Source organism: Dendropsophus ebraccatus, chromosome 3, assembly GCF_027789765.1.
Source record: "Dendropsophus ebraccatus isolate aDenEbr1 chromosome 3, aDenEbr1.pat, whole genome shotgun sequence".
NCBI lineage: Eukaryota > Metazoa > Chordata > Amphibia > Anura > Hylidae > Dendropsophus > Dendropsophus ebraccatus.
In genome coordinates, this window is record NC_091456.1 from 37,103,557 (window position 1) to 37,116,873 (window position 13,317).

Consider the following 13,317-nt stretch of genomic DNA (forward strand, 5'->3'; position numbering starts at 1 on the left):
TTCCTGTCATAAACAGAGGTGGCAGCAGAGAGCCCTGTGTCAGACTGGAAAGAATACACCACTTCCCGCAGGACATACAGCAGCTTATAAGTACTGGATGACTTGAGATTTTTTAAAGGGGTTATCCAGTGTTACAAAAACATAGCCACTTTTGCACCAGATTGGGTGGGGTTTGAAACTCAGTTCCATTGAAGTAAATGGAGCTTAATTGCAAACCACACCTGAACTGGAGCAGAGAGGGGAGGGGCAAGAGTGGCCATGTCTTTGTAGCGCTGGATAACTTTTAAATAGAAGTAAATTACAAGTCTATGTAACTATGACACCAGTTAATTTGAATTTTTTTTTTCCGCCAGAGTACCTCTTTAACTGCACTAAGTGAAAGTGAATTCTTACAAAAACAAATGTTTAGGTTCTTAATTAAGTCTGCTTTTTTTTTTTTAATAGTTATTCAGCATCCCAGCCTTCAAGTTATGAGCAGAGCTCATACTCCCAACCCAGCTCATATACTCAACAAAGTAGCTATGGACAGCAGAGCTCTTATACTCAGCCAAGTAGCTATGGGCAACCTGGAAGTTATGGGCAGCAGACTGGCTACGGTCAGCAAAGCAGCTATCAACAGCAGCAGCAGCAACAACCGCAGCAGCAGCAACCTCCTCCTACAAGCTATCCACCACCAACTTCAAGCTATGGCAGCCAGCCCCCAAGTCAGTATGGCCAACAGAGCAGTGGTTATGGCCAACAGAGTAAGTACTGTTTTGATCTAGGCTAGTCTATATTAGCAAGTAGCCGCATGTTTCGAAAGAGATGCTTCATATGTGGAAGATACTGTTAAAGGGGTATTCCAGGGAAAATTGATAAATTGGTAATGGAAAGGGTTAACCCTTTCCTAATATACTTACCTGTCCTTTATTGCCCCCCCCAAGGAGATCTCCGGTCCGGCCACGTGATCTTCCAGCTTGCGACTCGTGGATCCTCTTCTTCCGGTTCGGTGACGTCACCATACCCGGCCGGCGTGTGGCTCTGTCTTATTAGCGGCAGAGCACTGAACACTGACTGGCTTGGTAGCGTGTAGCCAATCAGGGTTTAGTGTTCTGCGTCCCCGCAGGGACCCCTCACAATGACGTGCTGACGCCGGCCCTGCAGATGTAACTGGTGTGTGTGGAGACGCAGAACACTAACCCCTGATCGGCTACACGCTACCAAGCCAGTCAGTGTCAGAGTCGCAAGCTGGAAGATCACGTGGCCGGACCAGAGATCTCCTTGGGGGGGGGGGGGGGGGCAATAAAGGACAGGTAGGTATATTAGGAAAGGGTTAACCTTGGTTAACCCTTTCCATTACCAATTTATCAATTTTCCCTGGAATACCCCTTTTCAGCTTGAGCACTTTGTAATGCATTATAAGGATTGCAATCCAACTAGTACGAAGTCTGCAAAGGAACAGTTGGCTGTCTGTTTTAGTAGAGGTGTTCCTCGTAAGGGTACTATTACACGTAACGATAATCGGCCGAATCGCCCCTATCTGGCCGATTATCGCCCGGTGTAATAAACACAACGATCAACAGACTGATTGATATAGGTTTGGACCTATAATTGTCGGGCACCGAATGCGCTCTGCTTCTCCCTGAGTCCCACGCTGCAGCTTCAGAGCTGCCTGTCTTGGCCCGGACAGGATCCTCTGAAGCCGCAGCGCAGTTGACCCGGGGAGAAGCGGACTGCAAGAGGAGCCCTGGACCATGGATAGGTAATGTATGCTGTTTAAAACGGTAACAATGTCCATGCAGCCCTTGTTAAACGATTATCTGGCCGTGTTATAGGCCCAGTAAATAAGTGCCGATCTAGCAGATCGGCACTCATTTACAGTTATCGGCCATGTAATAGTACCCTAAGGCTGGGGCATCCTTTTGTTTTAACTCTACATTGTGCCATTCCTCTCTCCTTCCTAGAAATGAATAAACTGACAGCTGTTGTTTCTGGTTGGGGCTGTGTCCTTACAGCCTGACACTATACAGTCAGTGCTAACAGTGTGATTGTAGGACCACTCCCTTTTGACAATGTGGGAAATGTTAGCACACATTTGTAAATTCATTCGTAAGTTTCCTGGAGAGATAACAGAGCACAATTCAGAAAATATGCTATAATAGGAAAGCTAATGAGCAGTTACACACGAACACTATCAACTGTGTGCAGCTATACAATAAAAATTTCACATATCAAGGTGTGAAGACTCAATGCCTGGTGCTGTTAGTTACACTGGGAAACCATCTGACAGATTCCCCTAAGTTTGTTAACCTCTAAAATGGTTAAAACATGTCACATAAGTACATTTTTTTTACCTGTTTTATTTTTAGGCAGTTACCGTCAAGATCACTCAAGCAGCAAAGGACCGTATGGTCAGGAGCCTCACCAAGGTTTCTCTGGCTCTGAAGGGCGCAACTCTGGAGGGTCAGATTCTCGTGGCAGAGGTCGGGGCATGTTTGACAGAGGTGGCATGAGCCGTGGTGGTAGGGGAGGCCGTGGAGGCATGGGGTAAGAAGATATCTGCAATCTATTAACTAACAAATGCTTCCTTCTACAGAGAAGTATATTTCTGAAAGGTATATAAAATCACACAAGACCTTGAGTGCAGCAAATATAGGTAATGGTACATATGACTTTACTAGCCATAATGAAATGGTTGCTGGGTCTTCTCCTTTTACTTGCACTTGAGTTGACTGACCTGAATTTTGGTTGCTCACAAAAAGGCTTCCAACAAAAAAATGGCAGCTTATTTTTATTTATTTTTTTCAGCTTTATTTGGATTTTTATGTGGTTTTAGAACCAAACATATTTTTTTGGTTATATAAGGTCCATCATGGATTTATGTGCTGATCAGGTAAATGTTATTTGTTAATTTTTATACAGTAACTTTGATGGCCCCAGTGTGCTGTTCTGAAGAGTCCTATGGAAGGGTGTATAATGGATGTTTGATCATTACTGCAATATTAATGGTTGTGTTTTTTACCTTTCAGAGCAGCACTATTAGGGGTATCTGGGTTTTCAGGCCCATGACACTCAATTGGTTATAATTCATTTGTTTGGGCGCCACCCACATCAGTCTTATCACGTCCCTTACATTCCTGTAATAGTAGGAAGAGGGTTTGAGTAAGTATGAATATTCATTTCATATAAAGCTGCACAGAGCTTTGCAGTTCTGTATTCATAGCTTTCTTTTGGTTTTACTACCCATACTGCTTTTAGAGTACTGTACTAAAGCAAGGGTACACTGCATTGTTTTGTGCAGCTTTAGTCAGCAGAAAGAGTTTGTGGAGCTGTTCAGCTTCATTGTGCTGCCCTCTCTATTTTTCCACAGTCTGTTTTATAATGGTGGTTATAATGTACCTGTTTTGTAAATAAGCTCTGGAAAACCTGCCGTAGGTAAGGTGCTCTCCATATCGAAATAAAGGTTATTACAGATGACTAAACAGTAAGATCACTGTAAGTGTATTCTACTGTCCTGATATGGAGTAATATAAGTGGCTTACAGAACTGGATAATGCAGTGGTCAGTAAATTTGTTAGATTTGGATGGTTAGTGGGGTCTGATGATCTGATCTAGAATATTTGGTGGGTTTTTCAGAGCTATCACAAGGTAGGTAACATGATTCGCCCCCCAAGTTAAAATCCTATATATGTTTCATTGACTGTTTCGATATGTATTGCTGTACTTGGATGCACATGAAAATCCCTTATTTTAACATGCTTTGTCAAATTTATATGCCACAGGTTACAAAGTGAGAGCGTTGTATACACTTCAGTTCTAAAAAGTACCCACTCAGCCGGCAGCATAATGAAAAGTGGGACTCGATGTCTAAATGGAGAGGAAATGTCATAATTTTAACAGACAAATAGTTTTAATCAGTGTATAATGTAAATATAATAGAATATAAATCCATTTTCTAGTTAGAGTAACCCAGTTGTAAGGCACAAGGTTTAAAGAAGCTGTGTATACTATTGTAGTCCTGTAAACTCTTTATTGTAAGGTTTTAAGGACAGAAGTTATAATAGCTGTTTTATAATTAAGATGGAATTACTTGTATTAAAGGTGCAATGCTTTAGGGTGGTTATTATGCTAAACATTAGTAGTGTTCTTTGGATAGGATAAGAGGGTAGCTTCAATATTCATCCTTTTTTAATATTGGTTCTAACATTATAACACAATATTATCTTCAGCAAGACTTCTTGTTTCTCTATGGCCTCTGGAGCCTGAATTCTATTGGAGGAATTCTGGCATGGGTCTTTATAAAACTTAGTAAATTGCAGGGATCTAGTATACTGATTTTATTTTTCCAGGTGTTTGCAGCAGAATTCTCCTGTCTGCAAAGCATTGCACGCTTAATACAGTCATTAAGGTTTTAAAAGTACAATGTTTAGAAATATATAACTATATAGGAAGGACTTTAAAATGATACAAACATAGAAGATAAGTGCTGCGCTGAGACAGATGATTTGTATGGACATTTTAAGCCACTGCCGGCTCTGTACCCTTGAACCCCCTTCGAGGCCCAGAATGCTTTATGGCTCTTTAAAGGGAAAAGGCCTTCATTTCTTCACCTTTATTCTCCCAGCAGCGGTGGAGAGCGAGCTGGCTTCAGTAAGCCTGGTGGTAAGTTTTTGAGTATTACAAATGGGTAGTGTAACACAGAACAATGTCCCTTCCCTTTTTTTTATTCCTTTTTTTTTTTTAATCCAAACTTATTTTATTTTTTGGTCACATTAAAACCATGGTGTAAAATTTCTTATCAAAAAGGTTCTGGCCGGCATTACTGAGGGGTATACATGGTTGATGTGGTTACACAAAAGGAATCTACACAAATGGATACAGAATTGTGTGTAACATGGGGAAATGGAAAATGATTGCACAACATTGGGTGTGAAAAACTATACACACACTTGGGCACACAAACCTTTTTTTTCTTTTTTTAATATAGATACTTTGTTTTAAGTTTAAAAGATTCTCAATTTTTTTAACACTTGCCCTCTTACTGCCACCGTACTTTTAGGTTGTGGTAATTGTGCAACATTTTTATGGTTTATGAGGTTTGGTCCCTATGAATTCTAAGGTGATAAAGTACCAGTCTGCCAGAGATGGTTCTTTTGTTCCCCCCCTCACATTTGTGTGCCCTCAAAGCCCCTTTCTTACATTGGTATTTTTTGGTAGCTTTCATGTGAATGTTTGTGTAGTACAAGTTGCATATTCATGTTAAGTGATTTTCTCTTTGTGCTTTTATCTGCCAGGACTTCTGGATGACAGCCCTGAACTTGATTTCAGTAAGTATGTTTTTTGGGGAGAAAACCCACACACAATTCCTTGTCTTTTTTTTATTTTTATTTTTATTTTATTTTTTTTGATGTGCACACTCTGAGATGTCAAAGAGCTGTTCTTGAAGAAAATTTATATCCTGTAAAAGGGAATTTTCATGGCTTAAAATATGGACACAGAAACTGTGCACATAACTGGATGACAAGCACAGTAGGAAGAATAAAATGATTCTGCCCATAGCAAACTATCACGGCTTTAATTTTGCCAAAGCTGTTTAAAGCGAATGTACATTTGCTTTAAGTTTTGCATATCAATAGAACGACTTCCCCATGCCGATGCAGCACCCCCCCCCCCCCCCATCTTTATTTTTTTTCTTCTAAATAACTGCGGCCAGTCTGTTATAGGGCACCTGTCTGGGCTGAAGCACCCCCAATGGAGGAATCCCCCACCCCTGTGTGATGTGGATCCATTGATTCTAATGGAGCCGTGTTAGAGGGGCAGGGGTTTCCTGACGCTGGGCCGCCTCCAGTGCATCAGCCCCGTCCGATGCCTGGTAATAGACCGATGCCGTGCGTGGGAGCCAGGCCACCGCTTCACTTCACTGACCGCTTCACTGATGCCGTTCTATTGACATGCAACACTTAAAGCCATGTCATGTTTTTTTTTTTTATTGCAGAAATCGGTAGTATGAGCGATTTTAAGAAACTCTGTAATAGGTTTTATCAGCCAAAAAATCCTCCTTCTGTACTCAAGAAGCAATTTCCCAGCTTCCCCCCCTGACTTCTTATCTGTGCATTATCAGGCAAACACGTCTTCATTACAGAGAAGCCAGTGAAGACTGGCTCTGCTCTCTCCATTGTAAGCCTATGAAGGGGGGAGGGGCTGAGGGAGAAGGAAGGGGTGACATGAAGGTCAGCTGTTTGTAGACTCTCTGGGCACCTAAAACGCTAAATTCAGGTGTCAGAAAGGTCTGCTTATCTATGAACTTACTGAGAGAAGATTGCAGGGTGTCATGCTGTGCAGAAATCCTCCGTGCTCAGTCACTCCTAACAGCCCCTCCCCTCTCCATAGCCACATAATGGAGACAGAAATCCTGCTGTTTCTGAAGTGAGGGGGGAGGCTGGGAGATTGCTTTTTCACTACAGAAGGAAACTCTTAGTACATAAAACCTAATACAGAGTTTTTTTTTAAATCGCTTGTACTGTTGATATTTAATGTTTTCAGAAAAATGACCCTGAAATGACAGTTACGCTTTAAAGTGCATGTACCTGATGGATTGAATGCTGAGCTGGGCAACAAAGTCTAAAAGTTTCTCTGTTTTTCTGTTCCCCCTATATCTTTGACTTTTATTTTTGGAATTTTTGATTATTTATGAAAATATATTGCTTGTTTAGTGCCCCCAATGGAGCCTGAAGAGGAACCAGAAAACAACACAATCTATTTGCAAGGCCTGAATGATAATGTGACGGTTGAAGAGGTGGTGGAATTTTTCAAACACTGTGGTGAAGTCAAGGTGAGTAGCATGTATTTCTATAAAAAGAATACTCTTTTTAGGTGGTATGGCCACTAGACAGAACACAGGAAGCTGGGGTTGTGCTTGGCTAGGCCTGTGTGCTGGACTATGCTATGCTATGACTGCTGTAGACTGAGCCTGTCTGACCTCTCATGGGGTGCATGCTGTTTTCGAGAGGGTTGACTGTGCCTTAAAGGTAAAATAAAGGCTTCCCTTTTGGAATTTGGTCTTCCAATGCATGGATATGTTGGCAACCTGTCGAAATCAGCTGCTGACTTAATCCTTTCATTAAGAGCCATAGGCCCCATTCACTTTAATAATCTAAATGTAGTTAGCGAGTAACTGTGTTCAGATCAGTTTCCACACGGTCACAAATTTTTACTGTTTCAAAACGATGGTGCGATGCACTTATGAGTCAAAACTCACAATTCTGTGGGAACTGTTCGGCCCGGCCCACTGAACTAAATGGGGCCTTGTGTACAGGTATACATAAGCAGTCAAGGTTAAAAAAAAAAAAAAAAGTTGCCAATGTAACCCCTGCATTGTGGTGATGCTAACTTCAATTCTCTTAGTTTGAACCAGGTTGTCAGGGAGCTAACCTCTTCAATATTTAGATCATGAGGTGCCACCTCTGTTTACTAAAAAAAACACGTATGTCTACCCAAGAACAGAGTGAACAAAAAATAGGTGCCCCCACAAAACTTCACAAAAAACATATAATCTTTATAATATACAAATAACAGAAAAAGCTGGACACAAAAACATCTAAAAACACTTAAAAAGCCCAAAGGGGCACAATAAACAAAGAAGCTGACAAAATGAGCTCACTTCCAAACCAAAAAGCTTATTCCTATAATCTTCCAGGGTCAAAATACAGATGAATTGTATTAAATTATGGTTCAAGACATATATTGCACATCCTCGAATATCCTCTTTAAAGTGCGCATGCAAAAAAATCTCATTTTGTTAAAATATAAACCCATGATTCCTACAAGACACCATGCATAATTGCAAAATTCATATCTATATTAAAATACCAGTTAAAGTGCTAGTGCCTAGTATATACCAATTCTGAAAAATCTATTTGACCACCAATATAATCACTAGAACACAAGAAATCATCACAAAGAAATTGTATACAACAAAAAAGGATGGCAAAAAAAGCTGTAACACCAATATCACATAATAAAGATCTCACTCAGGACCTTGGTGGCTACTCTGGATCAAGATGTTTTTGTGTCCAGCTTTTTCTGTTTGTATATTATGAATAAAGATTATAAATTTTTTGTGAAACTTTGTGGGTGCACCTATTTTTTGTTCACTCTGTTCTTGGGTAGACATATGTAACTTCAATTCTGTTCACATTGCACATTACAAAGTCTTTTTAAAAGTTAATTGTTAGTCATGAAGGTGCTTACCAAGTCTTGAAAGTAAGTAGCATTTTAGGATAAAGCCCTATAAAATAACGATCTACAGTGCTAGTCTTGCTTGGTTTCAAGATTTCATGACTATATAAAGAAGTGGCTCGTGTAAATGGCGGGGTGTTTTTTTTTTTCTTTGTTCCCCACCCTCAAATCAAATGTATATTTCTTATAGATAAACAAAAGAACAGGACAGCCTTTAGTGAACCTATTTACAGATAAGGAGACTGGTAAACCAAAGGGTGATGGAACGGTTTCATTTGAAGATCCACCTTCAGCAAAGACAGCTGTGGAACTCTGTGATGGTTTGTCTACCACTTTTCCCTACAAATATTGATAACATTAATTCTTTTCTTTTTTGTATAACTAGTTATTAAAAGCATTTTGTAACTGTAGTTTACAAAATGATTTTTCCCTTCAGAATTGGTTGTATATGACTGGATATGCCAAAAATGTCTTATTATGCAGGCTCTGAGAAACAAAAAATGCTGCAAAATCCACTCAGATCATACAAAATAGGACACCTATTAAAGTCATGGGATTTCTTGGGTATCCATCTGTATCAATCGCTATTCTTGGGGTCCATTTACACAAAGATTATCTGACAGATTATCTGCCGAAGATTTGAAGCCAAAGCCAGAAACAGACTATAAACAGATCAGGTCATAAAGGAAAGCCTGAGATTTTTTTATCTTTTCAAATCCATTCCTGGTTTTGGCTTCAAATCTTTGGCATATAATCTTTCTGGGTTAATGGATTCTTAACCTCTTAAGGACTGAGCCAATTTTCATTTTTGCGTTTTTGTTTTTTCCTCGTGTTTAAAAGGCCATAGCACTTGCATTTTTCCACCTGGAAACCCACATGAGCCTTTATTTTTTGTGTCACTAATTGTACTTTGCAATGACAGGCTGAATTTTTGCATAAAGTACACTGCGAAACCAGGAAAAAATTCAATATGTGGTGAAATTAAACAAAAAAACGCATTTCTTTTATTTAGGGGGTATTTGTTTTTACGCCATTCACCCTGGGGTAAAACCGGCCTCTTTATGCATGTTCCTCAAGTCGTTACGATTACGATATATAACATGTATAACTTTTCTTTTATCTGATGGCTTGTAAAAAATTCAAACCATTGTTAACAAATATATGTTCCTAAAAAAACGCTCTAGTCCCAGGCTTATAGCGCTTTTATTCTTCGGTCTATGGGGCTGTGTGAGGTGTTATTTTTTGCGCCATGATGTTTACTTTCTATCGGTATCTTGATTGCGCATATACGACTTTTTGATCCCTTTTTATTACATTTTTTCTGGATTTGATGCAACCAAAAATGCGCAATTTTGCACTTTGGGATTTTTTTTGTGCTGACTCTGTTTACTGTGCGAGATCAGGAATGTGATTAATAGTTTGGGTGATTACGCATGCGGCGATACCAAACATGTTTGTTTGTTTGTTTATTTACTTAAAAAATGGGAAAAGGGGGGTGATTCAAACTTTTATTAGGGGAGGGGGCTTTTTACTAATAACACTTTTTTCCTTTTTTACTCTTATACTGGAAGCCCTCCTGGGGGACTTCTAGTATAAGTGCACTAATCTCTCATTGAGATCTTTGCTGTATACTTATACGGCAAAGATCAATGAGCTCGGCACTCGTTTGCTTTCGGCTGCTGCATCCGAGAGCTGAGCCGGGATCGGCGCCATTTTGGCGAAGACCCCGGCTGGAGCAGGATGTGTGGATCGCGATCCACCCCACTAGACACCAGGGAAGTGCTGCATACAGTAATTGGATGCAGCTGTCAACTTTGCCAGCTGCATCCTATTACTGAATTAGCGGGCACGGCGATCAGACCGTGCTTGCTAATAGCCACGGTCCCGGGCTACACACGGCACCTGGGATCGCTGTGGTTCAGAGCGGGGTGCGCGCGGCCGCGCTCTGAACACCTCTTGCAGACTTATGCGTCCTTAAGAGGTTAAACGGACCAATCAGGCTCACTTTTGTGGTGCCGAGCAGACTCCAACAGAGCAGTGGTGAAAGTGTGACACTAGTTGTTTTTTTTATTATTATTATTTATTTATTTATTTTTAATATATATTTCTGATGGTGGCTTTTTTTTTTTATTATAAAGGAAAGGAATTTCAGGGGAACAAATTGAAAGTGTCCATGGCTCGCAAGAAGTCCCTTCTTGGTAACATGAGAGGAGGATTGTTGCCCCGTGAAGGTCGTGGTCAGCCTCCACTCCTTAGAGGTGGTAAGTTGGGTTTTGTCCTCGTACTATTCCTTGCAAATGTTTTCCCTATCAAGAATTGATTAACTAATCAGCATCTTAACGTTTAGGTCCTATGGGGCGAATGGGTGGCAGAGGTGGTGAACGTGGTGGATTCATGCCTAGAGGGCCACGGGCACCACGGGGCAGTCCAGTTGGTGGCCCCAATGTACAGCACAGAGCTGGAGACTGGCAGTGTCCAAATCCGTAAGTTTCAAGTCTTGAATAAACTTCTCTCCACGCTCTCCGGTTAGAGGTATTCCCACCAAAATATTTCCCTAGTGTGCGTGTGAAAGTATTTTCCAATTCTGCAATTGATTAAAAATTCTGTTTGAGAATTGATGTCAGAAATCAGCTCAGCAGTGAACAGCAGGGGGCGCTGAGTCCATCTTCTGTTGCTGGCCCTATTACCATGACTATATGAATTTAAAATACCTTCTCTATGTACTTCCATGAGCTTGAGCATGTAAAGAAACTAGTACTAAATGCTAATATATATTATACTGTCTTTTCACTTTTTGAAAAAAAATCCCTTTAATTGCTACTATATTTTATTTATTTTTTTTAGGGGATGTGGAAACCAAAATTTTGCTTGGCGAACAGAGTGTAACCAGTGCAAAGCGCCTAAACCTGAAGGTTTTATTCCTCCTCCATTCCCACCCCAAGGTAGTCTAAACTTTTTATCTTTTTCTAAACTGATATTCTTCCAGCCAACATAGAACAGAAATATTTTCTTACAAAACCACTTGTATTGTTGTTCCGTGTTAGCCATAGAATTCAGTAGAATAGAGAAGAAATCAGGCAATACCTTTTGGAGGCTGAGTATATTTGATTGTAAGCTTTCGAGAGTCTAGCTCCCTTCTACTTCTATTTAATGAACATTTTCCTGTTTTGTTTCCTCTTGCTGCAAGCGTATGCGGCTTGCTGATGAGTCCTTGTTTTTTTTTGTTTTCTAACTGGGTACTTGGGTTGATGATCCAGTACCTTTAAAACAGAATTGTTCTGTTATAACATTTTTTGCCAAACTATTAATTTTACCATATTTTTTCATTTTATGAAGCACACTTTTTGGCTACAAAAGATCCTGCTAAATAATGCCTGCGATATAAGTTGCACAGACAGGGCAGCCCGACACTGTCAGACCACCCTGACTCTTCCCCAGGCCTCACAAAGCTAGACTGCATCCTGAAGAAATGATGACATATTGTTATATTTGGGCAAAATGCATAAGCGCCAATCCCTGTCAAGGATCGTTACCAGCCATTGAAAAGTAGATCAAATATACTTAAAATGACAGGAAAAGAATATACATATATACTGATATAAGGTGGGGTGAAAATGTAGTTCTCATGAAAATGCAAACATGCCATAATGTAAAATGGCGGAAATTGTACAGGCATAAAGTACTGATAAAATAAGCATAGTATTATAAAATAAGTGTAAGCAGTGACCTCCCCCCTCAATTTGTAAGCAAACAAGTAGTCGCTCACTAGTTTTTTACAGCTGTGACCTCTCATTTAGTATTGTGGCTTGTCTGCGGTCTTTTTAACCCTTTTATATTATGTAAAGGAATTATCCAGGGTTAGGGAAAAAAACTGCTGCTTTTCTGCATAAATAGCGCCATACTGTGTGGTCCTGCAATACTGCTCCATTCAGTTCAGTGGAACAGAGCTGCAAAACCCATACCTAAACAAAGGATGAGAGTGGTGCTGTTTCTGGAAGAAAGTGGTCATAGTTTTTTTTTTTTTTTTTTTAAACCTGGATAACACCTTTTAGTTCGGTGATTTTCCTTTTAAGTGTTTTATGCTTTAGTAACGAATGTGTCTTAATTTTTTTTTTTACCTAACTCGTGTACATCCTAATTGTCAGGTGGTGAACGAGGTAGAGGAGGCCCAGGTATGAGGGGAGGCAGAGGACTTATGGACCGTGGTGGCCCTGGGATGTTCAGAGGTGGTCGTGGAGGAGACAGAGGAGGCTTTAGAGGCCGTGGAATGGACAGAGGTTTTGGTGGAGGAAGAAGAGGTGGTCCACCTGGACCTCCAGGGCCTCTAATGGAATCTATGGGAGGAAGAGGAGGTGGTAGACGTGGCGGTCCAGGCAAATCGGACAAGTAAGCTTGTTTTTGTGTGTGTTTTTTTTTTTATTTTGCATTGCCATTATTTTTAAATTTGTAACTAAAACAACTTTTTCTTTATTTTCCACTAGGAGTGATCACCGCCAGGAGCGCAGGGAGAGACCCTACTAGCAGTTTAAATCCTCCTTTACTACCAGATTTATTTTTTAAGCCAGAAATGTTTTAAATTTATAATTCCATATTTATAATGCTAGCATGGAGTCCTTCCATTGTTACATTATGACTATACTTTGTCTGTAGTATTCACACTTTGTGGAGATATTAAAATGGAAGTTTAATGGTAGTACCAATGTTCTTGTTTTATTTTATATTTTTCCTGAAACTCAATAATTCCAGGCCCTTTTGTTAGTAAAATATATATATATGAGTTTTACAGAAGTGGATTTGTCAGCATGTAAAACTATAAGGATGGAGAGAGTGCGACCATGATGATTTCTTGTGATGACGATTTCTCAGCTTGTTCCAGCATACTTAGCCCGTTTTTGTGGGCCACCATTGAGCTTGTTTCCCCTTTCAACTGTTTAAAAAGATCAGGGTTTTAGTATGGTTGATCATGTATTGCTTTTTTTTTTTTTTTTTTTTTTTTTTTTCTTGCAAGAATTATTGGGGGGAAATGTTGTGAATTTTATACTTTTGGCTTGTATCGGTTGTTGACTCCCACATTACAATAATAAAACTCTGTAAACCAGT

At 40.0% G+C, this 13,317-nt stretch overlaps 1 protein-coding gene across 3 annotated transcripts in view; it reads left to right on the forward strand.

Moving 5' to 3' along the window:
* The window catches only part of EWSR1 (EWS RNA binding protein 1), a 31,669-nt gene extending 18,352 nt beyond the window's left edge, over positions 1-13,317 (forward strand). Inside the window, exons 7-17 of one of the 3 annotated variants that reach the window (XM_069961429.1) lie at positions 445-743; positions 2,349-2,526; positions 4,604-4,641; positions 5,274-5,306; positions 6,693-6,811; positions 8,408-8,537; positions 10,356-10,478; positions 10,565-10,700; positions 11,062-11,159; positions 12,363-12,603; positions 12,699-13,317. In XM_069961429.1, coding sequence (XP_069817530.1) covers positions 445-743; positions 2,349-2,526; positions 4,604-4,641; positions 5,274-5,306; positions 6,693-6,811; positions 8,408-8,537; positions 10,356-10,478; positions 10,565-10,700; positions 11,062-11,159; positions 12,363-12,603; positions 12,699-12,738 — 1,435 coding nt within the window. In that variant the 3' untranslated portion in view covers positions 12,739-13,317. Of the gene's footprint in view, positions 1-444; positions 744-2,348; positions 2,527-4,603; positions 4,642-5,273; positions 5,307-6,692; positions 6,812-8,407; positions 8,538-10,355; positions 10,479-10,564; positions 10,701-11,061; positions 11,160-12,362; positions 12,604-12,698 lie in introns of those variants that run through there. The other 2 variants (XM_069961430.1, XM_069961431.1) reach the window with 2 other exon arrangements.